This window comes from Cryptococcus depauperatus, chromosome 1, assembly GCF_001720195.1.
Source record: "Cryptococcus depauperatus CBS 7841 chromosome 1, complete sequence".
NCBI classification, from domain to species: Eukaryota; Fungi; Basidiomycota; class Tremellomycetes; order Tremellales; family Cryptococcaceae; genus Cryptococcus; species Cryptococcus depauperatus.
The window spans coordinates 1,356,322-1,384,320 of NC_089468.1; the positions used below are offsets into that span (position 1 = coordinate 1,356,322).

Sequence of the window (27,999 nt, forward strand, 5' to 3'; positions counted from 1 at the left end):
CGCACGGATCCTCTCACAGTTCAACCACTTAACTTGCCTCCACAGCCAACGCTCCCAGGCGTGCTCGGACCGCCCATTGCTTACGTACTTTAGACTTCATGCCCATATCGGACCATGTCGAGCATGAGAAGCGACTGGCTCCTGGTGGCAAGGCGGACATCGCCGCCCGGTTGCGGCGTGGTGTTGGTGAGCTCATTTCTCGACGACTATCGCTCTGTGTCTGATTATGGTATGCGTCAGTTTTAGACGTTGAGTGGGTGAATCGACGGTGGTAGGAGCGGCGCTGACTTTTAGGGGCAGGAGTAGTACAAACAGCTCTCTTTTGTCGCCCATTGTGAATCACTTTTCGTCATTTTCAGGTTTGAATTTGAAAGGGTTGTTGCCTACTTCTCCTACAAAACAGTCGGGCGCTGTGCTCAAGCACCTTGCGGAGGGCAGCAAGGCTGTATGGCAGGAAGGTGATCTCGGCGACGGCCGAGGTGTTGTGTAGGTGATTCGTGGCTTTACGGTTCACTGATGTTGGGCAATCCAGACCGCTGCTGCTCGTCACTTCTCATGCCAATGCTCTTCAAATATTCACGTTGGCTCCGTCGACCTTGCCGCAAGATGACAACGCTCCAGAGACATTTGCAGCACCAAAAGAAGTCTTTGTCATGCCGAATGTTAGCTACGATGACGACATCAAGAAGTTGGCATTGCCTGGTGTTGACTCGTCTTTACAAAAGCAAACAGCTCGCGAAATTGTTACGAGCGTTTCGTTGTTGCAGGGTCAAAAGGTGGCGCTGACGACATTTACCCCTCGAAGAAAGGCACTGGGATTGCTCGCTCTGGTTATAGTCAATCTCAAGACCGGTAAAGGTGAAACGAAGGTGGAGCTTGGAGTTGGGACCACTGCGCAGGTATACAGCTCTCCGAGAACCATCGCTGTGGTAGGTCTGAATCTCGACTTACAAAGCTAATTACATTTACAGGCAGTGTCACACCCAACACCATCCATTCATCTGCTAGACCCGATAACGCTTACACTGCAATCTTCAATTACAGATTTACTGGCAAACCGACTCACGCATCTTCCAGTTGTTGCGCTGTCGGGACGCCTTTTGGCTTACATAGTCTCAAAACCTCCTCATTCGTTTCGATCAGATGATATGGGCACTTTTGTCGATTCTTCTTCCATCACTGCGCTTAACGCGACATCGTCGACCTCATGCCCAAGACACGGGCGTTTGTCAGAAGCTAGCCAAGGAGCATTACTCAGCTCAGCGGCCAAGGTCGGCGGCGGGGTTGCTCGGAATGTATGGGCTGGTATCAAACATGGAGCGAGAGCTGCCAGTGCTGCCACCCGCTCCACACACGAAAGACTGGCACGAAGTGCGCCGGATGACACTACATTTTCTTCAGGCAGAGATATGGAAAGCAATGGAGAAATTGAAAGTCGCTCTTTGGAAGAGGAGAGTGTCTTTGAAGAGTCTTTAGTGCCAGGTTCTGCTGAAGAGGAGGTGCAAGGTGATGATTGGGTCAAAATCGTTGATCTTTTTCCAAAGAAAGGCCCTATCAAAACGGATCTTGCATCTAGCGCCTCTCGACCGACGTGTGAACAAACCTATACAGTGATTGCTCATTTTAGACTTCCATGTACGAAAACTCTTCCCATCGAAACGTCCCATCAACATGGCACACATCTTCAACGCGTTAGCTTTCTTTCTTTTTCTCCCTCCGGGACTCACATCTTGGTTGCCCCTGTTGATGGACGAAGTTTTCACATTTTAGAGATTCATTCTGTGGGAAGTTTGCAGGCAAGCGTCCAAGGAGCAGTCAAAGGTCAAGTTTGGCATCTGTATGAACTAAAGAGAGGCCACACCGCTGCGACCGTCACTAGTGTCGCTTGGGATAAGATGGGAAGATGGGTGGGTGTGAGCACAGGAAAGGGGACCGTTCGTGAGTCTCTCTACTCTTGACGGATGCACAAAGAGCAGTGCTGAAGGCTACTAGATGTATTCTCCATCAATCCTAATGGAGGTCCCCCATCTGCTTTTACGCATGTGTGCAATAGTTTTAGAAACCCTTCACAATTCTACCCTCTTTCTACAACTCTCTATCCAGTGGCTCGTTTCCGCCCTGGTCGAGTTTCGTCAGAAAACTTCTCTCCTGAGAAGTCAAGTCACCCCAATTTTGAAAATGTGTTTCATTCTGGCACTGCCCTTGCCTTTCTGTGTTTCCGCTCCGACTCTTCCTTCAAAAGGACATTCATGCAAGATATCGGGATTCATCGACCCGATACAGGCGTGCTCGATTTGGCCAGATTGTCTATCTACAAAAGACGACAGAACCTAGGGTCAAATGCTGAAGAACAGAACAATGATACATCATCACAAGGACCAGGAAGCGCACTTTCACATATGATGCGCATCAAACCATTTGGAGAACAGAGTGATTTGGCCGTTGATGGCACCATTGAGATTTGCTGGATGTTGCCCGGTGCTGCCGAAGAAGCATTGAAATTATCTGATACTTCGTCCTTATCCAAAGCCATGAAGAAGAAAAACAATTCTGCTGAAATGGGCTATATTGCCCATGTGGAGATCTGCACTCATCACTCTAGTCCACGCATTCTTCCACGTTCCATCTATTTGTCCCGCCAAATCGACTTCTTCTCCGCACAACCCATCGATGACTACACGCCTTTATCCATGCTTGATGTGGAAGCGCGTACACGGAAGCTGATTTTTCGATACGAAGTTGAAGCAAAGTCGCCTCTAAACAAATTGAATGAAAGCTTCTCCGAAAAAACGTCGGTTTCATTCAACGAGCCACTTCTATCTGCATTGCACGACATCATTGAGTCAACTTCAGAAAGACAAATTCCAGGCTTGCCAAATGGTTATAATAGATCTGGAAGGTGGCCGGCAATCCCTATTAGATCAGTCAAAGCAGGTTTAAATGAAGGAGTGGACAGGGTTCGAAGGGAGTACATACGTGCACAACATTTAAGGGAGCAACGAAAATTGACGAAATACAACGGCCAATCTCAAAAAGACCAAGCGAATTTGAGATTTGAAAACGACACAGTTCTTGCTCCAGATGATGGTACCACAAATGCAACGCAACCATCTGCTCTTCCTCCATCCGCATCTATTTCTGTGTCCAGCACAAGCTCGGCTACTGCGCCCACCCGTGGAGCTCTACCTATCAAGATGGTATCTACTGATGGAGAGATAGACGGTGATAGTAGTTGGGGAGAAAGTTGGGAAGAAGAATATCAGAAAGCTGTGGAGGATGATGGTGGACCTGAAGATCTTGTCTTAGGTCTCATGGACGAAGAAGAAGAGGAGAGGAGAAAATGGAATAGAAAAGTTTGGGCCGCAAAAGAAGGTTATCAGATCTAGGTCTATTGCGAAAGATTTATACAGTCACGCATAATTGTATTTAACATAATACCATTAGCCATCAGTGCTGTGGTACAGATAGAAACAGTTTGCAGTAAAGCTACTTCATGTTGTATGATGTTTATATGCATTGATATTACATATCCACAAACAATCTTTATCCACGCTTTGCTCATTGTTGAACCCGTACTTTATGTTTACTGTGTGACACTGCGTAAACCTCGTTGCAACAGATTCCTAGCATTTTTGCTCCGGTACTTGGGTCAAAAGTCCCTTGCCAGACAGAGCAGAAATGAGATTGTCCAAAACAAGAAGCTCCATCTATTTCTTCTCAGTTAATACGACAAACGGAGAAGAAATCGGTACAGACCTTCTTTTGGCTATCACGAGTTTCAGTCCCCATATGAGGAAGAAGAGTTATGTTGTCCATAGCAATAAGCTCAGGATTGACATTAGGCTCATCGGGATAGACATCGATACCGGCGCTTGCAAGCTAGAAATTATAAGCGTAATCAGTCAGAAAGTATTTTCAAAAAGCCGTCAGCAATATCACATACCTTCCCACACTTCAAAGCCTCAATGAAAGCTTTTTCATTGACGACTGCTCCTCTTGCTGTGTTCACCAACACGCTTCCTTCTTTCATCAAATCAAACTCTCTTTTTCCAAAACTTTCTTTGGTTTTCTCATTCAGAGGAAGATTAAGAGACACGACGTCTGCTTGTCTGAGAAGTTCGTCAATAGACGAGATATATGTACAGGGGAAGTTTGGAGGAGGTTGTATGGGTCGACGGTTGTAATAGATGACTTTCATGTCAAAAGCCAACAATCTGCGTGCAAGTGCTGACCCAATGCCGCCCATGCCAATGATACCCAAAGTCTTGCCTTCCGGATCGCGAGCAGGAGATAGGCCCGCCTTCCACTTGCCTGACCGAACATTAACTTCTGCTCGCCAAAATTGTCTCATTGCAGAGATGGCAAGGAAAGCGCCGACAGTAGCTGTCGCATCATCCACAGCCTGTGGTGTATGAGAGACCTGAATACCACGGGCTGTACACGCATCTATGTCGACTTTGAAAGATAATCAGCGGCCTTGGCGCTCAAAATGAGTAGACAAACAAGCTCACTTTGGTCATAACCAGCACCATTGTGACAGATATACTTCACGCTCCCAGAAAGTTTTTCAATTAGTTCTTTGTCAAAGAGGCCAACCGAAGTAGCTGAATCATTGTGACGGTAGATGCCAACGATGTTCGAGTACTTGCCGCCAGAAGCAAAACCTTGGAAGAATTGAGATCGTGAGGTTGACCCAAGTTCCTGTCGTGAAAGTCAGAAAAGAAGGCAGGTTAAGCCATAAAGTAACATTCACCAAGACTTCAGCAACAGCGCCCAACTTTGAGTTCTGTTCTTCTTTGGACCATACAATGCCATTCTGGGGGTTGGCTGCAAGATAGGTGAGTGACAGGAACTTCAAACCGCATAACTGACAAATACTGACCGACGATAAGTACCTGTGGTTTAGACATGGTTGTGCCAGGAGGTGCCAAGAAGAGAAATTAAATAAAGTCATTGGGAAATAAAACAGAAAGAGGTATCTTAAATAGATATTAAGCCGGCAATAGACGGTATCTAATTTAGCAATAAGCAGCTTCTTTGTAGCCGGACCGGTCTCCGTGGTCCACCTTGATAGCTTTATGGGGGTTGCAGCAAACTCCGTTGTTGTTGTGGTCTACAAAACGTTCTCTGATATAAATACTACGACGTTAAGCAAAGTCAGCTCTATTGAAGAATGTTTGTTATCATAACATTTTCTGGGATCATGACGAAAAGCAATGCCTCAGTATCTAAAGAATCCAGCGAACAGACCAAAAGAGTTCATAGTAATAAGACGAGAGAGAAACTGATTCGCAGTGTTACTACGGATAAATTAGGGGAGGCGTTGAGTAGCAGTTAATGACAATGATTCATGCATGCATACATATGGTAATCTAAAAATGACAAAACATGTGATAATAAATACGATGAAAAAAGGAACAATATTAGACATTTAGATCTTTCAGAGTTTTTGACCAGGCAGCTACTTTATGATGAGCCATAACCTAACATGATATATCAGCTCGCTCAATGTATCAGGTTCACTAAACTGACTCTTTCCGCTGTGAAAGCAGTAACTTGAAGCCCTTCCAAGGATATTGCGCGCGAGAGTGCCACATACGCTTGACCCTTCTCAAAGACTTTTCCCAGATCAACTTTGACTCGTTCAAGTGTCTGCCCCTGTGACTTGTGTATTGACATCGCCCATGCTAGAATCAACGGTAGCTTCGCTTTGATTTAGCCTGGTTATAATGTAACAGCTGTATTGATGCACATACCTGTGACCGTTGCGCTTGAACCTCTCCATTGGGCAATTCCGCTTTGAATGAGTCCATTTCAATTAACAAATCCCTGGTCCCGCCGCCTCCTGCCACCTTAAATCGTACCACGGGTAGTGGTGACGCCCCGCTAGCTTGGAATTTCTGCCTCAAGACATTTCTCAAGGATAATTTTTTTGCTCTCTCTTCTTCATCCAGTTCCTCAAGATCCGCATCAGGAGCCCATCTCCCCATCGAGTCACAGCTAAACATGCTTTTGAAGGTGAAGCCAATGACTTTCCCCATCGATCCATTAACAAGAGTTTCGTCGATGTTTTTTATCAGCATGACTTGGGCATCGATCTTGAGTTCTATTGATCTTGGTGCCATAAAACTAGACAGTAGTTTTTCCCTTTGCTTTGGTTCGGCTTTACCGGTATCAATCGCAGGATAAGTATAACCAGTAGTTTCGAGCTGATTTAGTCGACAAAGATTGGCACGGTCAACATCTTCTCGTCTAGGAAAAAGCACAGTGGGCTCGATGCCATCATCAAATTTCAGTGGGCGGGCAAGTGCTTTGAACGAAGCAATTGATTGTGGAGAGAGGCGTCCAAATCGCATTTCATTGAGCATATCAACGAAGTCTGTCAGAATTTGTCAGTTACGGCAAAAGTGGCAAGAATCACATACGCTGATCTTTTTGTCTAAAGACTTTGGTAAGATTTACAGACACACCAATCGTTTCGTTCCACATTTCTGCTTCGAAGGCAAACTTGGGTGCAATGCCTGTCTTTGTTACAGGAGGAAGTTGGAAAAAATCACCAGTGACGATAACCTGTATACCTCCCCAAGGTCGTGGGTTTTTCCTGATCAGTTGCCCAAGTTTGCAAAATTTGTCGAACATTGTGCCATCTACCATCGAAACTAGATTCCATTCATCCGGTTAGTTCAACGAAAGTTTTTTTATAGGTCAGACAGAGAAATTACCTTCATCGATGATAAGGACTCGTGTTTTTGTCCATCTGCCTGAAGCTTTCTTGTTCAGCCTCAATTTCTTGAGCAGAATTTCAGGTTCTTCGTTGGCAAGTCCAACGCCACCAAACGAATGCAAGGTTACGCCGCCAATGTTGCAGGCCGCTATGCCTGTCGAGGCGGTAACAGCTACCGCGTCGGGATTCCGGGCATACTTTCTCCTGAGGCTTGTTATAATTTCTCGCAAAAGAACAGATTTCCCAGTACCTGAGTTGAATCAGCAACAGAGTTTACAGAATGGTCATGCTAATAAGACTGACCCGCACTGCCTGTGAAGAATACGCTCTTCCCCTCATCAACAACTAATGACAAAACTCTTTGTTGCTCATTACTGAGAGCAACTTTTTGTTTAATGTTTATCTTGGTGGTCCTGGTATTTGGCTTGAGGACCTCTATCTTTTTGGCTAAGGACTCATTTGTTGTTATTGCTTTTTTGTTCGAGGATCTGCTTGAGCATGAGCTTCCATCGGCGGACGTCTAGATAGTATCATGTCTTACATGGTCTCTTCTTCCCATGGCAACGGTCTTTTAATCATAGATGAAAACTCCGGTTTTTGCTGTATATAAGGTGTCTGGCTTAAAGGAGATGGTATATGATTGGAAGGCGGTTTAGAACCTGGTGTGGGCGCACAATGTTCTCTATTTTCATTCAGAGCAGCGAGAATCGCCCGGCGCCGTCTCTGGGAAGGAGTCTCATCCTCCGAGTTAATAGAAGCTGCTGCTAATACGGGCTGTGCCGAATCTGGTGCTGATCGAATATTACTTTTCCTTCGAGCACTATTTCAAGATGAGATACATAATATATGAATAAGAGACTGTACGTACCCTGTTGGACTTTGGTTATAATTTTTAGTCTCTCCGGATGGGGTGCAAACCTGCTCTTGGTCTCCCCAATCTCGCTTGAAAGAATTAACACGGGAAAAAGAACTCGATGGGTTTATATTAGAGCTTGAAGCGGTACCCGCCGTGATGATAGGCATCCCGCAAGTTACTGGAGAAGCGAAGTATTAAATTGAATAATAAAGATTAAAATTGCAGATATAAAACAAAAGTCGCGTATCATTAACATTACTTTTAACGTAACGCTTGTTTCATCCCCCCATTTAAAATTTCCAATGTTCAATTCCACATTTTGTACCAAGCACGATTCTAAACTCATCTAACAATTTACTACATTACAGCAATAAAAATGCCCAAAGATACAAAAATAAAAAATGCTTTCAAGCGCTCGGAGATACATAGAAAAGCAAAGCGCGAAAAAGAGCAGGCTAAACTACAGAGACGCCTTGAGGTATCTACTCATTTTTTTTTTTAGTTGATCGCAACTTATTCCATTTTTCTTAGATAAAGAAAGCGGAAAAAGACAAAGTCAGCGGCATGCAGCTCAAAAAAGAGAGACTTTCTAAGAATATCCCAGTGACTCTGGATAATACTCGTGTTTTTGACTCAAGCTCTTATCTCACAGCCGATCCAGCAACCTTGCATAATATGGAAAGAAAGATAATAGAGGCCAGTCAAGCGGTCAACGCGAAAACACCAGAATCAGAAACCTATGAAAATGCTATTGATAACGATCGCAATATGAAAGCGTTACAAGCAGGGCCTTCAACAATTCGCCCAGCAAAGATCTCAAAAGACGAAAATGAGGGCGAAGAAGTAGAAAATGATGAAGAAGACGAGAATAGCGAAGAGGAAAATCCAAGTGAATCTCAGGAAAACGCACACTTACAGCCTCCTCAAGATGTGTCTTTAACTACTCCTCCTCGAATTTTGATTACCACATCTCACTCACCATGCAAATTCACCTATCAATTCTGCGAAGACCTTAAAAATGTTTTTCCAGGTGGCGAGTTCTTCAAAAGACCTAGAGGAAAAGGATTCGAGATTGGAAGAGTGGCAAGATGGGCAGCAAAGAGGGGTTATGGGGCACTGATAGTTGTCAATGAGGATCACAAGAAACCTAGTAAGCAAATCAATGAAATTGTGTTGCTCTTTCAACTCAAATCTATAGATGCTGTTACTCTTATCAATCTTCCCGCAGGACCAACTGCCTATTTTAAATTGAGCAGCATAGTTCTCAGCCACGATATCTATGTAAGTCCTCAATAAGATGCTTTTCATTGTGGTTTGACACAGGACCTTTAGAATCATGCTCGACCAACACCTCATTCTCGTGAGTTGAACTTTCTTCCACCTCACGAGACGCCGTATGCTAACAATCATAATCTGGCTAGCTGAACTCATCCTGAACAATTTTACTACCCTTTTGGGCAATAGTGTTGGTAGATTGTTTGGCTCTCTTTTCCCTCCTCAACCACAATTTCGTGGCCGTCAGGTAGTCACCCTACATAACCAGCGAGACTATCTGTTCTTCCGTCGTCATCGGTCAGTCAACTGTCTATCAGTGTTGTTTTTGCGGATCGAGCTTTTGCTGACTTGGAATATGACAAAAAGATATATGTTTGTTTCTGGTACTTCTACCAAGTTACAGGAAATTGGCCCACGTTTCACCCTCAAACTGCGTTGGCTTCGTAAAGGCCTTCCTTCTGTTACTGCTTCTGATGGACGCACAACAACTAGTGGAGATCCAGAGGAAATGTCAGAGTCGGAGGACGATAATAACCAAACAGATTTGCATCGACGAGAGAAAGAAGTTCAAGATGTGATCATGAATAACACTAGTCAGTCTATCAAGGAAAGGATACCAGAAGCGATCACAGTACCTGCCTCGGATGAAGAGCAAGAATATGAGTGGAATTGGAAGGTGAGTTTTCCCATTCTGATTGCTAGCTATTTTTCGCTGACTTGATTACACAGCCAAAAATGGAGATTTCCAGAAGGACATTTTTTCTGTAATTCCAAGTCCCAAATTCGTATTGTTCCCCTTTATACATTAGCTTCTTGTCTGGCTACGCATGGATTGGGCTGTAGAGGCTGTTTTGTAACCGGGCAAACCTTACCTGTTTACGACAAGTATCACGGCCTCGTTGTACTACACATTAGAAGCTGGATTCGCTTATTGGCTATATATTTAAGGCTGCTGATAGTACTTGGGCTGCTATTTGACAATGCGCTCTTGACCATATGATTTATAGTTCATTCCAGTGGCTAATAAAAGTATGATGCATCCAAGGAGGGGTTTTACATGCTTCTTTCTAATTTTTCCTTTTGGCAGTAACATATATAACTATAATCACTGATAGTTTCTAGGTTATGATAAACGGACTTGTCCGACGTATCATCTTTTCTTTATTTGTACCAATTCTTCCTTTTGTCAAAAATCATCTTGCATCGCTAGAGAATATTATCTTCTATTATTACTTACATCAATCAATTGCGAATCGCCTCAAACCATTGAAACTGTCTACCTTGTTCTTCTTGGATTTGTCATGGCTGATCAAGTTTGTCACAAGGTTGTTATTATGAGATTTGCTTATTTTGTCAATCATAGCTCATCAATCGACTTGTACCTCAAATACGAGAGATACTAGCAACGAGTGATCTTTCCACCATGTGAGCAGCATTTCAGTTTCTACGTCAGTATATCTTGAGTAATTTAGTACTGACAGCTATTTTGGTAGTTCTGCCAAAGCCATCCGCAAGCAGCTTTTATCTCGAGGCGAGAACGAGAACGAAATCAAGTCGTCACGAGCAGCCATAGACGAAAAGGCATGCTTAGTCTCCTTGTGGCATTTGTCTTTTTTCTAATATGTCTGCGTAGATCAGTGAGATATATGATGGCTTAATTGGCGATGATTCCTTTTCCGTTGCATCTTCGCCAGAGGGCCACCAAGGTTCTCAAACCAACAAACATCTCTCTTCACCCTCTAAACCATCCTCAAAGCCAAACAATAGGAAGAAACGTCCCGCAAGTAAGATCGAAACGGATGAGCAAATGGCCAAACGTCTACAACAAGAATATGACTCTGGGATCCTTGAAAGGCCTAGAAGGACAGGAAATGCTGCGAAGCCTGCCAAAAAGAGAAAGATCAAGGGTAGAGAACAAGCAAAAAATGAAGAAGAAAGTGCCAGTGGAGATGACAACAGGAAGACCAGCAGAGGAGGAGGATTCCACAAGGAATTGCTATTAAGGTAAAGAAAGTCCATACATCTCAGAGCCTATGAATAAGCTAATCTGTATCAGTGAGCCTCTCACAGACCTCGTAGGTAGCTCCCGTCTTTCTCGGCCACAAGTGGTGAAGCAGATTTGGGATTATGTCAAAGGGCATGAGTTGCAAGATCAGACTGATAAGAGATACATTCTTTGTGATGAGAAACTCAAAAGGGTATTTTACACTGATCGGTTACACATGTTCACGTACGTGCGGCATTCAAATTATTAATCGATGAATTAAGGATTCTATACTGACGACATGTCTCCAGAATGAACAAGTTGCTAGTTGACCATTTGCGAGACCCAGAGGATGTTATTTAGAATATAATTTGTATGACTTAATCAGGAGGATTTCTAATACATGTATTGGGTTATAAGACGACTGACGCTGATAAGCGTATTTTGCCTCTATACATCTGACCGTTGTGTATTATTTGCTTCAGTAAAACATGGATTAGTTTAAAGACTTTTCACAGATAAACAATGACAAATTGCATATATGCCATCATTTACTTCTTTTTACCTTTGCTCTTTGCTTTTACTGGATTCCTTTGTCTTTCTGATATCTTCTCTTCCTCCGCGCTCTCGCTCATCCAATCCAAATCATCCAAAGTGAAGGTATCTGCTTGAGCCACCTCTTCATTATCGTTGACGCCTGCGACATTTCCTCCTAAATCTTCATACTTCCTTTTAAATTTGCCCACTCTTCCTTCATCGCTCCCGCCTAAACCCTTCTTTTCGCTTGCAGGTATCCAAAGAGGATTATTGTTTACATCTCGAGTAAGTTTTTTTGTGGAAGGGGTAGGGGCAGTAGTATACGCAGTGAAAGAAGATCCGTCTGAAAGAATAACTTTCATGGGATAAGTAGGTATGACAGGAGGTGGAACAGTTGGTTGGAGCTTAAGGTGGTTGCGAGAAATCCAGAGAGAAGAAGGAGAAGCGCGATGTGTTTTCGTTCGAATTTGGAGAATGGTTTGACGTGTAGGAAGCAGATGAGGAAGGCATGTTTTGGGAAGGATAGACATTGTAAACCGCTGTTGTTGGTCCAGTCCAACGTGAATTTCAGTAACAATTGGAATGTTCTTTGTGTAAAGATTTTTTCAAAAGTTTTCTTTTTTTCTTTCAATTCAAAAAGAAATCTGAGGTTTAATAGCGATATCATTGTTGCGCGCCTTTCAAAAAAAGGCGCCTCTTGGGTTCTAAAAGAAATCTCTTGACAAGATTAGAAATGAATAGTTGTTTCTTTTTACTTTTATCCTTGGAAGTAATCAATAATTGCAAAACAATTATATCAACCAGTTCAAATCTGCTGAGAAGGGAAGCTTGTTCGCACTCAATCAACCGCTATGTCTTTACAAGTGAAATGAGAAAAGCAAGCATGGAAAAGACTGAAGACTGTCTGGAATTGATTGAAAATTGTTATCATGTCCAGCGTTGAATTCAGATCTCTAAGAAATTGAGTGGTTTTCTTTTATCATACTCTTATCTCATCTTTAAATGGTTATAACGGTACATCAGTTGGGATTGGAGAGATTGGGCAAGGTGCTGATTCGAGCTTGGCTCAAAGGCGCCGCAATTTCGTTTGGTCGATCAACGGTATACCGTTTTACAGCAATTGTTACGGTATCAACAATGGCCATAGCTGATTGCGAGCCTCCTGCGCATCTGAATGGGGTTATATCAAAGCCTCATACTCAGACACTTTTGTTGTTGGGTGGATGACAAGGACATGTTTCGCAGCAATGGTACCCTAAATATAGGCTACAAGTATGACTGCATGAACATGATTGAGAACTATAATGGGCCTGGTGGACATTTATTCCTGATGCGCATTCGTGATCTGATTGTAGGTTTAGGGTCACCTTACCGGTGTATGAAGGCGTTTATCTGCTTGGCCTCTCTCGCTCACCATCCTTTCTGGACCGCAGAGGAATTACCATGGCCAAATGATTTGTTCCTCTCTCATGAAAGCCCTTCTGATCTTTTACACCTTATGTGCAGACAAGGAGGGCATATTTTCCTCCTGCCCTCAAGTCAAAGTCCTCATTATGCCATGCATCATGGACCTGCCAGATATTGCAAATTTTCATATTCTTCGATCTTTGGGTTCTCATGTCCCACTGGCAATATGGATCTTGGCCAACTGGTAAGTGATTCTATGCTTGCCCCACAAGTCTCTCCATCTCCCTTGTCTATGCTATCTGAGATATCTTTGAGAGTTCGTAGAAAGCCTTTGGACGCCAAAGTTGTAGGGAGGGGCACTGAATGGGTCCACCTCCATTCAAAATGGAAACCTTGGAAAGATGTGGTGGTTGAAACTTGACTAATCCCTACTCAGGTGGAGTCTCAGATTTGGTACCTCCGTGTACACAAAATTAGCCCCAAAAGGAAATTGCCCTCCTCAGAGAGAGGCTGGGCTGTTCATGGACAGGGAGCAGATGGCAGGGCTCTCGTACGAAATTTCTCTGGGCCCATGAGCGCTGGCGGTGACCAAGAGATTAGCTGGGTCCGCACAGTCACTGCTGGTGGAGCTGTTGGACTTTTCGATATCCCTTGCAGAGGATCGTTTGGCAAGCGAGAAGGCCAGCTAATCCAGGCAGGCCCCAACTCCAATGTGATTTTTTCAAGAAGTATTCTTCTCAGTCTTCTGGACGAAATTGAGCCCAGTGAATCATGGCTTGCAACGGCAATCATCGGAAAACCTCCTGTCAACAATGCTAGCCAAGGATGGTAGGATGAATGGAATGGATTACCAAAGACACCTGCTTGAACTGTATAGCGCAAAAGAGTTTGTTGAGATATAAATGTAACAATGTTTATAAAAACTGAAAGTATATGATGGTAGTCGACGAGTCACGTGATGGAGGTCTGGCAATGTTTGATATGATGTAATTGCATCATTATCACATTTACTTTTCTTTACTTTTACTTTTACTTTTTTTGGCTTTTATAAACGAGGAGAAACACAGAGGAAATAGCAACAGCCAAGCGATTAAGTGTTATGTGTATACGCCTTTTCTACATCGGTCAGCTAATACCTTCTATAGCTTGTGAACGTATACATATCCAGGCTTCTTTCCTTGTTATTAGCACGATTGTCCTGGGTTTCAGTAACTCTCCCAACGATAAGAATGAGCTCTGGCTTCCCATCCGGCATCAACCTGAAACTTCTTCTCATTGGTAACTCTAGTGTGGGTGAGTGAGCCAGTTCTGAAAGGCCTTGACGATATTGTGGTCCTATGGGTGTTTGAAAGTCTTTACAGTGGCCGTATGAAGAAACTAATACTTTAGGGATTGAATAGGAAAGTCTTCGCTTTTATTGCGGTTTACCGACGATGAATTTCTATCAGATGAGGAAACTATTGCAACCATTGGTGTCGACTTTAAACTCAAGTGTATAGAACTTGATGGTAAGAAGTATAGACTTTCTATATGGGTGAGTGAATCGTATATCCCAAAGTGTCATGACTGACAAGTCTCGCTCCGGATAGGATACGGCAGGTCAAGAGAGGTTCAGAACCCTTACTGCAAGCTATTACCGAGGGGCTCAAGGGGTGATTCTCGGTACATCTCAACACCATTTATCTTGATTATCTAGATACTGATAAAGTTCTAGTTTATGATGTTTCTTCACGGCAATCATTTGAAGAGCTGTTAAAATGGGTGAAAGAGGTTGATACTTATTGCGACGAAGCTATAAGTAAGGTGATTATTGGCAACAAAGTGGACAAGGTACGTAATGTGTTGGACGCTTACGAGTGGGGTTTTCCAACGCAAAAACATAATTCTAACATGACATGCAGGAATTTTCTCGGCAAGTCTCCTTTTCAGAAGGCCAAGAGTTTGCCCAGCGTATGGATGCTCTCTTCGTTGGTGAGCAATCGCAGATCGACAAGATTCTGGGGATGCTAATTGATCATATAGAATGCTCTGCAAAGACAAGTGTACGGGTTGGCGATGCATTTGAAGAGCTCGTCAGGAGGGTAAGTCATCCTTGCCTATTCATGTCTGCGAGCCTCTAGCTAATTATTCAGATCCTGGCCACATCCTCACTCCTGCCCAAGGACAATGACCGGCTCAACGTAGGAAATGTTCACCTGAATACAGACGCCCAGTTAAGTAACAGGGCATGTAGCTGTTAACGGATCTAATAATGAGGTGCAATGTCATATTATGAGTATACATGGATTTGTCATTATAAACTTGATAGTAAGGTGAATTATATTGAAGATTACACCTATCAGTCTAGTGCTTTACAGCAATAGGATGACCTTGTTCGGCAATTTCATAAACAGAGTTTCGTTTACTCGTAAACTTAAACTTGTCCAACATGACCCAAAAGAGCCCAATGACAGAGAGAGCAACTAGGCACAATGTCAGCCATAAACATATAACTCAGCAATACATGAATTTACACATCGCCCAAGCAAGGCCAGAAATGGCAGTAACCCTTGAACAATCCCCGACAAAAGGCCTGTATTCCGCGGGGAAGCGATTCAGATCCCAAGTGTGTCGGCATTGAAGACCGTGACCAAAAGGAGTAGCTTCAAGAATACCAGCACCAGTACCAAACCAAGCAGCGAAGGCAAGGAATATTGGGAGGTACATCACCAGCGGCAAAGCCCAGTGAAAGATGCCAAAGAGCAAACCAATAATAGTCGAGAAGAGGAGCAAACCCATAGCATGTTGGTACTTGCCATTGGGCCAGTTGCCTTGACTTCGACCATGCCTGTGGATCTGTTGGGAAACAAGACCAAGGAGGGCGATGTCAATGGCAATCCACAAGGCAAAGTGGATCACATAGATAATGTGACGGGTAGAGCTAAACAGATTTCGAGCTGAGAATCGTCTGTGGGAAGTTGTACTCTCTGCCGAAAGATTGGTCAGTCGTAACCTAACCCCTCCATAAGCCACTCACCGGGATCAGTAGGAGACATTGTGTTGCAATTTCAAACGATTTGTAGAGGTCCAACTCTTGTTACTGATGACAATTAACGTTTTCTTTCTTCAACAGAAGATCACCGGGGTTTTATAGCCATCTTTTTATCTCGATCCTGTCGATGTATGACGCATGCTGACCTCACAAAATCCCTCATTATAGCATGAAGCAGAAGGACAGACAGAATAGGAAGGCGGGAGGGTCGCAAGTAATAGTCTACGTCACTATCTTGGTATTCGTCTTTTGTCATTAGATCATATCATCCCTAAAGGGCAATTGATAACATTTATGTTTGCCATTATATTTCCTATTGCTGGATTTTCCTATTGCTGGATTTTCCTTTTGCTGAAGCTCAGAGGAGACAACGTATGCCATGGATGTCTTTTTTTGCCTTTTCGCTGTACTAAAAGGTTGTCCAGAACAAACAGGGATGTTTGTTTAGTCAGTGATTTTGGATAATAAGGATTGTAATAAGATTGTAGTAAGGTTGAAATAAGATTATAATATGGACTGAAGACAGATCAAGATATTTAAAGAATTCCACTGTGTAGATTATTGGATGAGAAATTAATTATTTTTAATTAACTATTTGATTATTTATTTAGTTTGAAAACACTTTATTCTAAATTAGTTTGTCGCCTTTATTCAAACACAAACATTAAAACTACAACGCCTTTCAATATATTCAAATTGCGAGAGCAAACTGTGGATTTTCAAGCCACTGTCGAAGTCATACATATCAGGAAATGGAGAGAGAGATTCAAGAATTTAAGGATTATAACAAACCCACAAAGGCCACAGAATCAGCAACACAGTGATGTCTTTGAGAGACCTTGCTTCGATGAGCCGCTCCTAGAAACAGCCATTGACTTCTTTTCCATCGATGCCACGGTACTTGTAATTCATTTATGGAAGAGAAGAAATAAATAACAAAGATTTAGAATTATAGATTTGTTGTAGTACCTGCTCTATGCAACATTTTAGATAACCCCATTAAGCCACAGACGCATCCTTCTGGCTAGGCTCAACAGACTCATCTACACTACCCCTCTTGCCCTCGAGATCGTTCCCTTCAACCAATACCATCTCATGACTACCCTCGAGTTCTGAAAGGACAATCCATGTTGGCGTGATGCTGATGAGAAGGATACCGAAATTGAGCCCGATGCTAACGAAATGATTGGCATTGCCTTCGGATTGCATCCTACAGAATAACGTTGATTAGCTTGGAAGCAAGAGTTGGTAACAAGTGAATACCACTCACGCCCAAGCGACAGTCTGGCCGAGAGCCTCCATACCTCGTAAGAGACCTGTGTGGTGAGAGAGCGATGAGATATCAGTGGCGTACTGGCCAATAAGCCAGTACAAAAACTGTTGGAAAGCTTGTCCGGCAAACGTCCAGAAGAACACCACGCCGTAAGCTTTGCCGAATCCGCCTTTGAACCAGTCAAAAACGGGAGCAATATCAGCATCATAGAATTGTTTTTGGAGGATGATTGCCCATATCCACGTGCCGATAAGAATGATCACGACGGAGGCCTGCGAAGCCGTGAGCGATCACAAAGGTTGGCGTCAGGTATGATCAGAACCTACAAAGGCAATTTTTCCCCGAGTCTTGATAAAAATTCTTTGAGAATCGAGCAAAGTTCTGCGACAAATTCAGCTGACATTACTAGCATGTTTAACAATGACATGTACCCAATGATAAAAGAACTGAATATTCCAGCAAAGTTGGTGAAGAAGGACGAAAAAGCTCGAGATCGTACAGTCTGTGCAACTGTTAGTATGGACAAAACAGCAAAGAATGATACTCACAAAGTATTTAGTCAACCAAGTGCTCAAAAAACCATTGTAAAAATAGCTTTTGACAGTGTCAGCACAACATCCAATCCAAAATGAAAGCATCTAACCTGATGAAGAAGGCAGGCATGAGCAACAAAATTCGTCGACTTATGGCAAGTTTCAAGACTGCTTGAAATTCCTTTTTCCAAGATTCTTGCTTCTGAACGACTACTCGTGTACCATCTGCTCGATGGACTAAATCATGGCCTCAGTATACCATCGCTGGTCATTTCATCCAACAAAACAAACCTTTCTGAGCTGGACTCAAAAGACAAGCAATCGGCAATCCCAAGCACATGATGACGATGAAAACGAGATAGGTCGCTGAGCCGACCGAACCTGCTGTTTTACGCCCAGCGTTGATGCCCAGATTAATTGCACCGCCAACAATGGGGCCAGAGGCTTTTGCAGTTTGCCATATAGCCAGATAAAATCCACGATCTTTTGGGCTGGGATAACCAATGATTATGGCCGCTTCCCTACGTTGCTTCTTGGTAAGTATGAGTGACCAATGGGGAGTGAAAACACAACGTACGCTGCCCAGAAAAAACCTGCAGAGATGCCGCACATTGCACTTCCAAAGAGCATGAAGCCGGTATGGGATGTATGATTGTTGACATAGAGACCAGCGCCGTAAAGAGGATACCCGATGGCGCTAGAAGATGGAATCAACCCACAGCGTTGACGCGGTGAGCGACTAGAAGCATACGCACCCAATAGCAAGTCCCCATTTTAATTCAATCCTGTTGTTGATCGCACCAGCTGCAATGCACACGATCGCAAAGAGCTACATATGGATACCCGTGAGACCATGACTGTAAGCGACTTTTAAGCTTACACCATAGACAAGAGCATTTGCTGCAGAGACTGCATAAGGCTCAGCAGCACCACCTGCTCCGAGACCGCCCCTCTTATCTGGTTAACCATGCAGTTGCCAAACGGCACTCGACTCACAAGGCGTCCCACTATGTCAAAGATCAGCCTCGGCGTATCCACTATTACAGTACGACACTGACCATTCCGGGGGCTGTAAAGCTGACTGCACATGCTATTGCAATCTGGAAGGGAACCGACCTATAGACTGGAGATTCATGTATCAGTGCCGTCCACTCAACCACCAGACTCACAAGGAAATCCATGGGCGGGACTATTTTCTATCACAGAATTCGATGATTGTATGGGTAGGTTGACCATGTTGGTTTATCTTCTTCCTCATCTCAATCTACTGCTTCCTTCTTATATATCTTGACGGAAATGAAAAATCATATAAAGTCGAAAATGGCGTGACTTTTAGAAAATCTCGCTTGTCCGAAAAAAATGGCAATTATGATATGTACCTGGCTGTTATCTCCACGTGGTTTTTCTTGGATTCCGGTCAACAGTTGAACCGGAAAAAAATATGTTAATAATGAATTATTAATTCTTTTTGAATGTTACAAATTTCAGTTTTACATCTACGCATGTGAGCCAATGCCAAATAGAATAAATGCTATCAGGTCTCTTTACCTTTGTCGCTGTACATGTCAAGCAGTCTGGAATGTGGATCAGTTGCAAGACAGAGGATACAGCCCTCTCATCAGTAGGTTGACAGGCAAAACTGTCACAACCAGAGGTGTGGTTGGACAGCATCTGAAGAAGCCATTATCTCAGCTTTGGCAGAGAAAGAGGACACACCCGGCGTTTGAAGTATATGGAGGTGAATTTGGTCTGATCGTGTCATGCCAGTAAGCCATTTTGTCATAAGGATCAAGGTAATTGCACATGTTTTGGACGAGGACCAGTTCATGGCCAAGGGAAAGGGTGTTTTCCTTGCTTGGCGAGAAGATACCTTGCTTTTTTCAGGATTGAAGCATGGCTGCGATTTGACTTGGTAAACAAATCCCCAGAATGTCTTGCATTGCTTTCCTGCAGTCCCAATCAGACCAGCTCTCAAAGTGTCCTCTTCAAGGTTTTCATTCCAGCATTGCCGCATGCTCAGCATACAAAATATTCGTGGAATTCATTGTCTTTCTCTGGATGAGTTGTAATAGTCCTGTCGTCCAGATCAGCTCGTATCGTACAACATAACCTATATGCGTTTCGTTCAAGTCAATCACACGAACTTGTCCATCCTTGGGCGGATCCAAGATGAATCTGAATGGAACAAGTGTGGGAGTGTTTGTGAAGTGTATGTTTCCAAAAAAAATCTTAGAGAACATAAACGTCGAGCAAATATTTTGTCTGTTATTTGTTAGAGACATATATAAATACGTCTTAAGATTGTTAATTAACATCCTCTGGATCAGCGTATATAGTTTTATTCATTACACTTATTTTGATAAAAACTCATCTCTCTTTTGCTTTTATTATCGTATTCCCAACAGATGAAGAGTCATGTACTACGACACCATTAAAGCCAGGTGTATCTTGGATAGATTCTCATAGGATGACAACTGTCCATGGGTGAATGGCCGAGTTGGTCTCGCCTCTCAAGATCGTTTCCTCCCGTCCTACGCCGAAAGCATTTCGTTACCGAAAAGATACTCAACAAAAGGATGCCGTCACCTTCCATAGGCGTCACTGCCAGAAAGAGCAACTGTAGCCTTGAAGAGGTCGTCGGATATGCTTAGAGTGGGCAATGGCGTTCTATCGCGACTTTGTCATCTAGGGTTTATGATTATGGGCATTGACGGTTGAGGTGAAGGTCCAATCCATGATTTAAAATACTAGAATTGAGATGTAGAATAGCATGTTTTATAGGCAAGTTGCGAGATGTAAAACTAGTTAGACTCGCAAGTAGACGTGACAGCTAATTCTTTTCCATCCTGCGCGCCTACTACTCTAGCTTGCCATTGTCCTTCTTGGTCGCTTCCTTCTTCTCCTCCTCTTCCTTTCTAGCATCTTCCTCCTCCTATATGCAGCTGTCAATCAAGATCGATTAGAGTATAAAGTGACACACCTTTTCTTGCTCAGCTTCATCTTCAATGAGCTCTTGCTGTTGTTGCAACACTTCAAGCTTCTGCTTGTAGGTGGCTTCGTCCGAGACGTTCAATTCAGCCTCGTTAAGCTGTCATAATTATCAATGTCATGATATAGGCCACAGGCGTTCTTGCGACGTACCAAGTTTTCAGGTAAGCTACTTAAAGTAGTCACCAGACTTTCCATGACATCATCTCCTACTTGCTCAAAGTTGAATGCTCGACTTAAAACGAGCAAAACACTAGAGATGCCGTTGGTATAATGGAGCTCAATCCATTGATCAAGTTCTTCACGTAAACGGGCCGGAGAGACGCCCTGGAAACGGATGCCTCGAGACTGACAAGCTTGCTGTAACTCTTTGGTCGAGAGGGAATCCACACCCTCGGCGTGAATCATCTACGCATTCGCTTAGCTTATGCAGACATGTAATCCGGCTTACGTACCATGTCGTCAATTCTAACCTGCTCTAGCTTACTTCGGATTTGGTGTTTTAAAAAATTGTCGGTACCAAAGGCGTTGATATTCATATATTTGCACATAGATACAAGTTGAGGTCGGGACAGGTTGTCTAGGGTAATGTCATCGTGAAAGAGTTTGGCTACTCGAACAACATCTGTCTGGTCAGGAGTCTCGCCTGTAGACCGGACTTTTCGAAAGAACTCTTTGAATTCGGCGCTTCGAACCACACTGTCGGCCTTGAGACCAGATTCTTTGACAGTTTCTTGCAAAAATTTGCCCATCTCAATTCTCAGACGCAAGAGTTTCCTCTGTTTTTTACTCTGCCTAATGTCAGTGGATGTAAAACTGGTACTCAAACGAAACGGCTCACTGCAGCAGCCTCTCCTTCAAAAGTACTGGGAAGCATATTAGGAAAGAGCTTTAGGGCCACGGGCAGCAACAGTTCCATAAAGGGAACGATGAGAAACACAGAGAAAGGTAAGAGACGCAACAAGTCGGTCGTCGTTCTTCGCAGCTGCCTACTTTCTCTTCTCGTCAATGTTGCACCATTGAGCACTTTCCACTGTAATTTGGAGCTAATTTTGATTTCCTGGCCCAGTAACTTTGTTCCTGCCCAATAGTGTGCCGCCTCTTTTTTCACCGTAGCCCATACTCTTGCAGGCAATGGTCCAGTCGGCTTTTTCTTTTCTTCCTTTCTCTCTAATGCCTTTTCTTCTTCCGCTGCTGCAACGTCGGTGATCTTTGGGGGAAGAGAATTCTGAGGCGCAGGAGGTAATGGTGCAGGTGTGCCTATCACTGGCTCCTGGGAAGCTGCCTTTGCAGGAGGCTGAGGAGACGAGGGAATAGGAAGAGGTGCAGGACTGGGTGGTTGTGGCTGAGATTGGGTAGTCATGTACCGAGCGAGAGCAAGTGTGAGAGGTTGGAGTGGCAACCGAGTTGGACGAGACAATGGCTGGAGAGGGATGCACATTGGTAGGCTAGATAACCGTGTGGAGAGGGCACCGTCTAATGCAGCAACATAGTAGCGCTCATCTTGTCACTTTGTATCAGTTATGCTCTTACGAAACTTGCTCACTCACTTCTTATAGCCAATTGGCCCAAATCTCGCTGTAGGAGTATACCTCCCATTGCATTCCTCCTGACTGCTGCTCCAGAAGCAATGCCTCTTGGAGCTGAAAGTGTGCTCCTAAGCATGCTGAAAGAAAAAAGAAAAAAGAAATAAAGAAATAAAGATGAAAGATATAAAAAGGATAAAAATCGATAATTTATAGAGGAAAATAAAAATAAATACATAAAAAGAAAAAGAATAGAAAATGCCAAAGCCGACGCAATGACTAACATTCTGCCACGTCCTATCTTTTTTTTTCTTCTCTTTTTTCAATATTTCTAAAGTACATTTCATGCAAACATCAATCTCAATATGAGTCTCGAAAACCCTCTCAATTTGCTACTGGTACCTCCCATACTCTTCCTCGTCTATCGAATCTTTATACCAGCCAAAATTACCCCAGAGCCACCAGCTACCCAGTATACCGGACACGAGTACAATTGGATGCCAGCAAAGTACCCAGAGGTATTGTGTCACAAGGAATATACCGCAAAACAACTGGCAGAATACGACGGCACCAAGGGCGAGAGAATACTGCTGTCCATCATGAGGGTTGGCCCGGATGGAAAGTTGAATTCCAAGGGTGAAAGGACAGTCTTTGACGTCTCTGCTGGCAGGACGTTTTATGGACCGGGTAAGCTGGCAAAAAGTCTGTCGGGTTGCTAAACGTCTCTGCAGATGGAGTCTATGGTAATTTTGCTGGTCGCGATGCTTCACGAGGCATGGCAAAACAGTCGTTTGAGCCAGGTGCGTTGGTTCTACGATGACCAATGATAAAAGTTGATTGTATGCCAGACGTACTCACTCCTATTGACCAACCTCTTGATACTCTTACTGACCTGACACCTTCAGAGATGTGAGCTTGCCCTATTAGCCACGTCGGCGTGCTGACGCAAATATAGCGAGAATATGCGCGGATGGCATCAACATTTCGAGGGAAAATACATCGTCTGCGGGCAGCTAGTGGATACAGATGCCTCTGCGTAGCGCATCCTACATGCATGGTCAACCATTCGCTGCAAAAATTCGAATAACATTGCTGTAGTAAGAGTATAGACTGACATGTGGCAATAAGTGGGGGATCAACTAATTTCTCATCGGATGCTCCTAATGACTATTCCAGGATCAACTATTCCAAACGATTGAATTGCGAATATTCAGCGCAAGAAGGGTTTATTAGGTGGATGACAACTACGAATAGAATGTTTATCGTCAAACCTCGACGATTGCGATCGAGTGGTTATAATGCAGACTGGGCAAGGATCTTTTTATGGTACAGTAAAACCAGTCATTGCCATGTGTCTATCGTATGAGGCATCGAATGGAAGGTCCTCGACTTGTATGAAGGATGCCGAAAGAGTTGCAGATGAAGTAGATGTGACGACACGTACCGCTTCTGATACTCCTCACAACGCAATGGGCTGTTTGAACCTCGAAACGGTTTATCGGCCATACCTCAACATGTTTACTGATGGTTCGTCGCAAGGATGAAACACGCGGTACTCCATTTCTCGCCGTCATTTTCCGTGCGATGGGGGGGGGGGGGGATAATTACAGCTATTCTGAAACATTCTGTGACTGGGTTGGGTTGGGGACTCTGCCTATGAGCCTCATCACGATAGCTGTATGTGATATTCTGCAAACCTTTGGAATCTACTGACTCTGCAGAATATGGTTGCGTTTGTTTGTGTCTGGTGGACGTAAGGGTTGGGCCAAACTTGTTGTAGGCGTTTGGTGAAATAGACGTCGTCTTTTCCATCTTGAACAACCTGAGTATGATCCATCTCATGTAGACTACCCGTCGACTATCCCATGGTCTGTCGGCTGAGCTGTTGCAGGTTTACCCGCCAGGCCAACAGCTTTAAGCCGAGACACAGTTCTGCCAACAGCAGATGCCATCTGTGCTGGCAGGGTTATAAAATCAACAAAGCTTGACAGATCTAGGATAGCTTTTTCACATTAGCAACTCGTCTAGAGCTACCCAACAAATGTAATTTATCTGTATAGAAACGTGTATAGTATACTATACTATTCTATTATAAATCTTAGTTGAGAATGGCGTCTAAGAATTATGATTGCAAGCGGTGGAGGTGATTTTGTGTTTGCGAATCCAATTTAATTCTCTCAACAATACATTTATTACCATCATTATACATTCATATCATCTGCCATGGTTCAGCTTGAAAAGCTCTCCGTAAACAGAGTATCCACAGGCTATCTTACAAAATACAAATTCCCATCTACCTCTCTCTCTCTCTCAACCCAATTCAACATCTTTATCCCCTCTTCTGCCTCCAGCTCTTCGCCAGTACCCGTCCTATTCTACCTCGCTGGTTTGACATGTAATGAAGACACTGGAGCGCAAAAGGGCGGTTTCTTCAACAAGGCTGGCGAAGAAGGCATTGCCCTAGTCTTTCCAGACACAAGCCCAAGAGGATCTGGCATTGAAGGCGAGGACGATGACTGGCAATTGGGTACCGGTGCTAGCTTTTACATCAATGCCAACACAGAGAAATGGAAGAAGCATTACAAAATGTATGACTTGATTGTGAAGGAGCTGCCGCAAGTTTTAAAAGATGCTGATCTGGGTTTGGTAAGTCGTCTCATCCAGCTGTTGGACATTCTTTCAAGTTGACCCAGAGCCATAGGACTTTTCGAGATGGTCTATCATGGGCCACTCTATGGGAGGTCGGTATAGACCTGTTCAAATCTTGCCATTTGTGGTTTGACAAGGTGCAGGTCATGGTGCTCTATCCATCTATCTCAAGAATCCTGGTCTTTTCAAGTCGGCCTCGGCCTTTGCTCCCATCTGGCAAGTGACCTCTGCCATTTAGCAATACGTTCACTGATATACGGTTTCAACTGCAGCAACCCGTCTGTAGTTCCTTGGGGTATAAACGCCTTCTCAAACTATATTGTTACCAGAACTCGCAGCTTACCTCCCATGGAGTGGATGGAACATGATTCTTACTTTTTGTTCCACCAATACCAAGGAGATATCAATATTCTGGTTGATGTTGGAACTGACGACCAATTCCTGAAAGCCGGTCAGCTTACTCCAGAAGTTTTTGAACAGCTAGGCAAGGAGGGAGTGCAAGTGAGAAGGCAGGAAGGGTTTGATCATTCCTACTACTTCGCAAGTGCTTTCGTCCTTCAGCAAACATTTACTAACATATGAAAAGATTTCCACTTTTGCTCCAGAGCACATTGCTTTCCATGCCAAACACCTCAAAGCCCAAGTTCCTGGAGCAGCACCAAGAGTGTGCAGTACAGAGTATGAAGATTGAAATGCATCAAGATGTAACAAAGGTGCATCTGGCTCAGCCAGGGAAAACTACCCCGAAGCTTTGTGATTGTAATCAATAATATTACAGACATTGTTGAGCACTATTGCTCCTATCGTGATGTAACATGCAGTCCTCTTCATGCTGGTTTCAAAACCCAAAGCACTCTTGTTCAAACTCAATCTCGCCCACACCGATCCTCTTGTCAGAACTCAACTTTCTTACAGCCATCATTGTCCCATGCACCAGACCATGTGGCCCAGAGACAGCTACATACATTCCACTGGGATCCGTCATGTTTCTGCCATGGTGTATAATGGTCTCTCGTGCAATGTTGTCTAGTAAATTGTCGAGATTTGGGCGAGCAGGATTGGCAGTGATCATGGAATATGGAAGATTCTTGCGAATTTTGGCCGTCATTGTAGAGGCGGCAGACGGGTTGCGAGCCAAATAAGATGCTTTTTCTTCATTTGCGGTTGAGGGTTGATGTCTCAAATTAGCCTTATCTTCAATAATATAGTCCTCTTGAAAATCAAAGAAACCAGTCTCGTTGGGGATCAAATTGAGCGGGGAGGAGACTGGGCAACGAGTGACAAAGATTCTGGCTCGAAGGGCAGTAGGCTGTATGTAACTTTCGTCTCTTCTACTGCTTTCTATGCAAGCCATCTCGTGTTTTCTGGCATCGCCAACAAGCTCGAGCAAAGTCGCCATAAGAGGTTTTGCTTCCTGCTCAGTTTTTACCATCCACACCAAATCAACAAGTCGAGCCCGGACACATCCCGTAGGTGAACGAGTCACAAGGTCATGAGCAATAGTCAAGGCATGAGAGATACCAGAACCTCCAGCTACTAGGACAACAGAGGAAAAGGAAGGAACAATTGTATTTCCAAGACCTCCCCAAGGCCCTTCCAGGATGACCGTGACACTTTTGTTTCTGCCAGATTCTGAGCCAGGCGCACCCGATTTAAGGTCTTTTGCAAATTCGAGCAAGTTTTTTGTCCAGTCCCCAGTTCCTTTGCACATCAGAACCATGCCTTCCCCGTTGGGGGCCGAAGCGATGGTGAATGGGTGTGCCTCAAAGCCATAGCGAAGGCCAAGACCTGGGACGCGGATACGGACGTGTTGGCCAGCTCGCCATCCAGTGCGAAGGGCGGGAATGGTCACTATGGTTGTTTCACTTCTGGGAAGTGCGTGAAGTTCGGCTGTAGCAAGTCGAGTTTTGGCGAGAGAGCAAACGATTGAGACCAAGTAAAAAACCAAGGCAGTGATACTAGATGTAGGCTTAGATTTGAACAGTATCAGACAGGATAGACTCACCAAAAAGGTACAGCCTTGTCAACATGCCAAGCCATACCTACAAGAGTCCCAATCATGCCAACAAAGTGGCAAATCTTGAAGATACCGTAGAACGCTTTACGGAACCATGGCAGAGAGGAAATGATGATAAGAAGAAAAGCGGTATAGGTGAGGATGCCATAAATGACAAACTGCCTTGTCGCGGACGCCTTAAAAGTGCCTTTAGAAACCCATGAATACACTAAACACCATTAGTGAGATAATGCCAAATTTACAAAAGACGCTTACCGTAACTCCAAACGTGAACAGAAGCCGCGGCAAACATAACTCTACCCACAACTTTATGATAAAGTTTTAGCCTCTCATACCCCTTACCTATGCAGAGTCCAATGATGTTTCCTCTCACTCCAAGCGCAATGACCAGAGGCATTTGGACCATGGCAACAGTGCCAGAACGTTTAAAATCTGAGCCATAACCTGAACCCTTCACTGGATCAGAGAGGTCCGAACGCCAAACAAGAGCGAAAACAATGAGGATGAGATAGCCCACGATAACGTAGAGTTTACTGAGGGTCAAGAGAGACTTGAAGATGCCGGGAAGACAATAAAGAGGCGTAAACAAGAGAGACGAAGAAAACGGCAGATAAGACAGGAGAGGGATAATATGAGGCGGTGGAGAAAGGAAGGGGTGGGGCGGCGGGGGAAGAAACATGTGCTGTCTCTCATCATTGGGAGAGACGAGCTCGAGAGGTTTTGCCGCACCAGATGTACATGGCGAAACCAACTCAATGTTTTTTTCGCTGCCCTTTTTCAAAATCCAACCCTCACGGAGGTCACCACCTCCAACGGCTCGACCACCATTTTCTTGAGACTTGCTGAGCAAACGATACCCCAGAGAAGGTCTAGTACGAGACCGAGGACAGGTTTGAGAGGGAATGGAGGCAAATAAACGTGCAAGAAAGCGCGGGTGGCTGATGATCATGACAATCAAAACGACACCTCCAAAGGCAAGATACATGATTCGAGGCAATGTCGCTTTTCCCGTTCAGCACCCGTAATCAACAGCTACCGTCATACTCACTGTTCATGGAAAGCTGGTTGGCCTCTTGCTCCGCCACGACCTGTGTTTGATTGACCGCAGGAGCAGCCGTCGAGATCGCTGCGTGGACCGCAAAAGAGACAGAGGGACCATAGAGAAGGAAGGCGAGACTGGGGTCGCCTACGAGAGGCAT

The 27,999-nt window shown here is 44.1% G+C and overlaps 14 protein-coding genes across 14 annotated transcripts; 7 read left to right on the forward strand and 7 right to left on the reverse strand.

The window, feature by feature from the left end:
- Positions 1-98: 98 nt before the first annotated feature.
- On the forward strand, positions 99-3,386 carry L203_100500 (uncharacterized protein; the record flags this gene model as incomplete). The annotated part of the gene is made up of 6 exons (XM_066209959.1): positions 99-186; positions 241-253; positions 301-486; positions 533-929; positions 972-1,938; positions 1,993-3,386. The coding sequence occupies 6 exons, from the start codon at positions 99-101 to the stop codon at positions 3,384-3,386; spliced, it is 3,045 nt and encodes a 1,014-aa protein (XP_066066056.1).
- A 237-nt stretch (positions 3,387-3,623) lies between these two features.
- Positions 3,624-4,910, reverse strand: L203_100501 (uncharacterized protein; the record flags this gene model as incomplete). Its single annotated transcript, XM_066209960.1, has 6 exons — positions 3,624-3,707; positions 3,757-3,879; positions 3,944-4,455; positions 4,512-4,701; positions 4,754-4,827; positions 4,883-4,910. 6 exons carry the CDS (start codon positions 4,908-4,910, stop codon positions 3,624-3,626), a joined length of 1,011 nt encoding a protein of 336 aa, XP_066066057.1.
- A 513-nt stretch (positions 4,911-5,423) lies between these two features.
- L203_100502 (uncharacterized protein) lies at positions 5,424-7,747 on the reverse strand (the record flags this gene model as incomplete). Its single annotated transcript, XM_066209961.1, has 8 exons — positions 5,424-5,483; positions 5,533-5,703; positions 5,757-6,379; positions 6,426-6,659; positions 6,723-6,974; positions 7,028-7,212; positions 7,266-7,544; positions 7,593-7,747. 8 exons carry the CDS (start codon positions 7,745-7,747, stop codon positions 5,424-5,426), a joined length of 1,959 nt encoding a protein of 652 aa, XP_066066058.1.
- A 209-nt stretch (positions 7,748-7,956) lies between these two features.
- On the forward strand, positions 7,957-9,623 carry L203_100503 (uncharacterized protein; the record flags this gene model as incomplete). The annotated part of the gene is made up of 7 exons (XM_066209962.1): positions 7,957-8,058; positions 8,112-8,730; positions 8,779-8,861; positions 8,913-8,940; positions 9,002-9,152; positions 9,222-9,531; positions 9,585-9,623. 7 exons carry the CDS (start codon positions 7,957-7,959, stop codon positions 9,621-9,623), a joined length of 1,332 nt encoding a protein of 443 aa, XP_066066059.1.
- Positions 9,624-10,156: 533 nt separating this feature from the next.
- On the forward strand, positions 10,157-11,202 carry L203_100504 (uncharacterized protein; the record flags this gene model as incomplete). Its single annotated transcript, XM_066209963.1, has 6 exons — positions 10,157-10,168; positions 10,219-10,280; positions 10,349-10,436; positions 10,489-10,859; positions 10,912-11,085; positions 11,151-11,202. 6 exons carry the CDS (start codon positions 10,157-10,159, stop codon positions 11,200-11,202), a joined length of 759 nt encoding a protein of 252 aa, XP_066066060.1.
- A 188-nt stretch (positions 11,203-11,390) lies between these two features.
- On the reverse strand, positions 11,391-11,906 carry L203_100505 (uncharacterized protein; the record flags this gene model as incomplete). Its single annotated transcript, XM_066209964.1, has 1 exon — positions 11,391-11,906. The coding sequence occupies one exon, from the start codon at positions 11,904-11,906 to the stop codon at positions 11,391-11,393; it is 516 nt and encodes a 171-aa protein (XP_066066061.1).
- Positions 11,907-12,378: 472 nt separating this feature from the next.
- Positions 12,379-13,615, forward strand: L203_100506 (uncharacterized protein; the record flags this gene model as incomplete). The annotated part of the gene is made up of 4 exons (XM_066209965.1): positions 12,379-12,595; positions 12,642-12,689; positions 12,738-13,027; positions 13,220-13,615. The coding sequence occupies 4 exons, from the start codon at positions 12,379-12,381 to the stop codon at positions 13,613-13,615; spliced, it is 951 nt and encodes a 316-aa protein (XP_066066062.1).
- Positions 13,616-14,012: 397 nt separating this feature from the next.
- L203_100507 (uncharacterized protein) lies at positions 14,013-15,023 on the forward strand (the record flags this gene model as incomplete). Its single annotated transcript, XM_066209966.1, has 7 exons — positions 14,013-14,076; positions 14,184-14,317; positions 14,373-14,445; positions 14,498-14,613; positions 14,685-14,754; positions 14,806-14,864; positions 14,916-15,023. The coding sequence occupies 7 exons, from the start codon at positions 14,013-14,015 to the stop codon at positions 15,021-15,023; spliced, it is 624 nt and encodes a 207-aa protein (XP_066066063.1).
- A 103-nt stretch (positions 15,024-15,126) lies between these two features.
- Positions 15,127-15,818, reverse strand: L203_100508 (uncharacterized protein; the record flags this gene model as incomplete). Its single annotated transcript, XM_066209967.1, has 3 exons — positions 15,127-15,245; positions 15,297-15,749; positions 15,800-15,818. 3 exons carry the CDS (start codon positions 15,816-15,818, stop codon positions 15,127-15,129), a joined length of 591 nt encoding a protein of 196 aa, XP_066066064.1.
- A 995-nt stretch (positions 15,819-16,813) lies between these two features.
- Positions 16,814-18,856, reverse strand: L203_100509 (uncharacterized protein; the record flags this gene model as incomplete). Its single annotated transcript, XM_066209968.1, has 13 exons — positions 16,814-17,024; positions 17,085-17,359; positions 17,414-17,468; positions 17,519-17,589; positions 17,636-17,681; positions 17,731-17,857; positions 17,912-18,141; positions 18,198-18,317; positions 18,376-18,449; positions 18,501-18,570; positions 18,617-18,627; positions 18,679-18,743; positions 18,790-18,856. 13 exons carry the CDS (start codon positions 18,854-18,856, stop codon positions 16,814-16,816), a joined length of 1,422 nt encoding a protein of 473 aa, XP_066066065.1.
- A 1,621-nt stretch (positions 18,857-20,477) lies between these two features.
- L203_100510 (uncharacterized protein) lies at positions 20,478-22,273 on the reverse strand (the record flags this gene model as incomplete). Its single annotated transcript, XM_066209969.1, has 6 exons — positions 20,478-20,552; positions 20,601-20,708; positions 20,762-21,016; positions 21,064-21,399; positions 21,450-22,111; positions 22,159-22,273. The coding sequence occupies 6 exons, from the start codon at positions 22,271-22,273 to the stop codon at positions 20,478-20,480; spliced, it is 1,551 nt and encodes a 516-aa protein (XP_066066066.1).
- Positions 22,274-22,499: 226 nt separating this feature from the next.
- L203_100511 (uncharacterized protein) lies at positions 22,500-24,150 on the forward strand (the record flags this gene model as incomplete). Its single annotated transcript, XM_066209970.1, has 11 exons — positions 22,500-22,821; positions 22,866-22,934; positions 22,983-23,043; positions 23,090-23,170; positions 23,244-23,261; positions 23,311-23,460; positions 23,516-23,627; positions 23,674-23,811; positions 23,856-23,870; positions 23,915-23,960; positions 24,026-24,150. 11 exons carry the CDS (start codon positions 22,500-22,502, stop codon positions 24,148-24,150), a joined length of 1,137 nt encoding a protein of 378 aa, XP_066066067.1.
- Positions 24,151-24,357: 207 nt separating this feature from the next.
- On the forward strand, positions 24,358-25,474 carry L203_100512 (S-formylglutathione hydrolase; the record flags this gene model as incomplete). The annotated part of the gene is made up of 5 exons (XM_066209971.1): positions 24,358-24,780; positions 24,836-24,875; positions 24,927-24,999; positions 25,056-25,323; positions 25,370-25,474. The coding sequence occupies 5 exons, from the start codon at positions 24,358-24,360 to the stop codon at positions 25,472-25,474; spliced, it is 909 nt and encodes a 302-aa protein (XP_066066068.1).
- A 147-nt stretch (positions 25,475-25,621) lies between these two features.
- Positions 25,622-27,999, reverse strand: L203_100513 (uncharacterized protein; the record flags this gene model as incomplete). Its single annotated transcript, XM_066209972.1, has 4 exons — positions 25,622-26,741; positions 26,789-27,008; positions 27,056-27,802; positions 27,849-27,999. 4 exons carry the CDS (start codon positions 27,997-27,999, stop codon positions 25,622-25,624), a joined length of 2,238 nt encoding a protein of 745 aa, XP_066066069.1.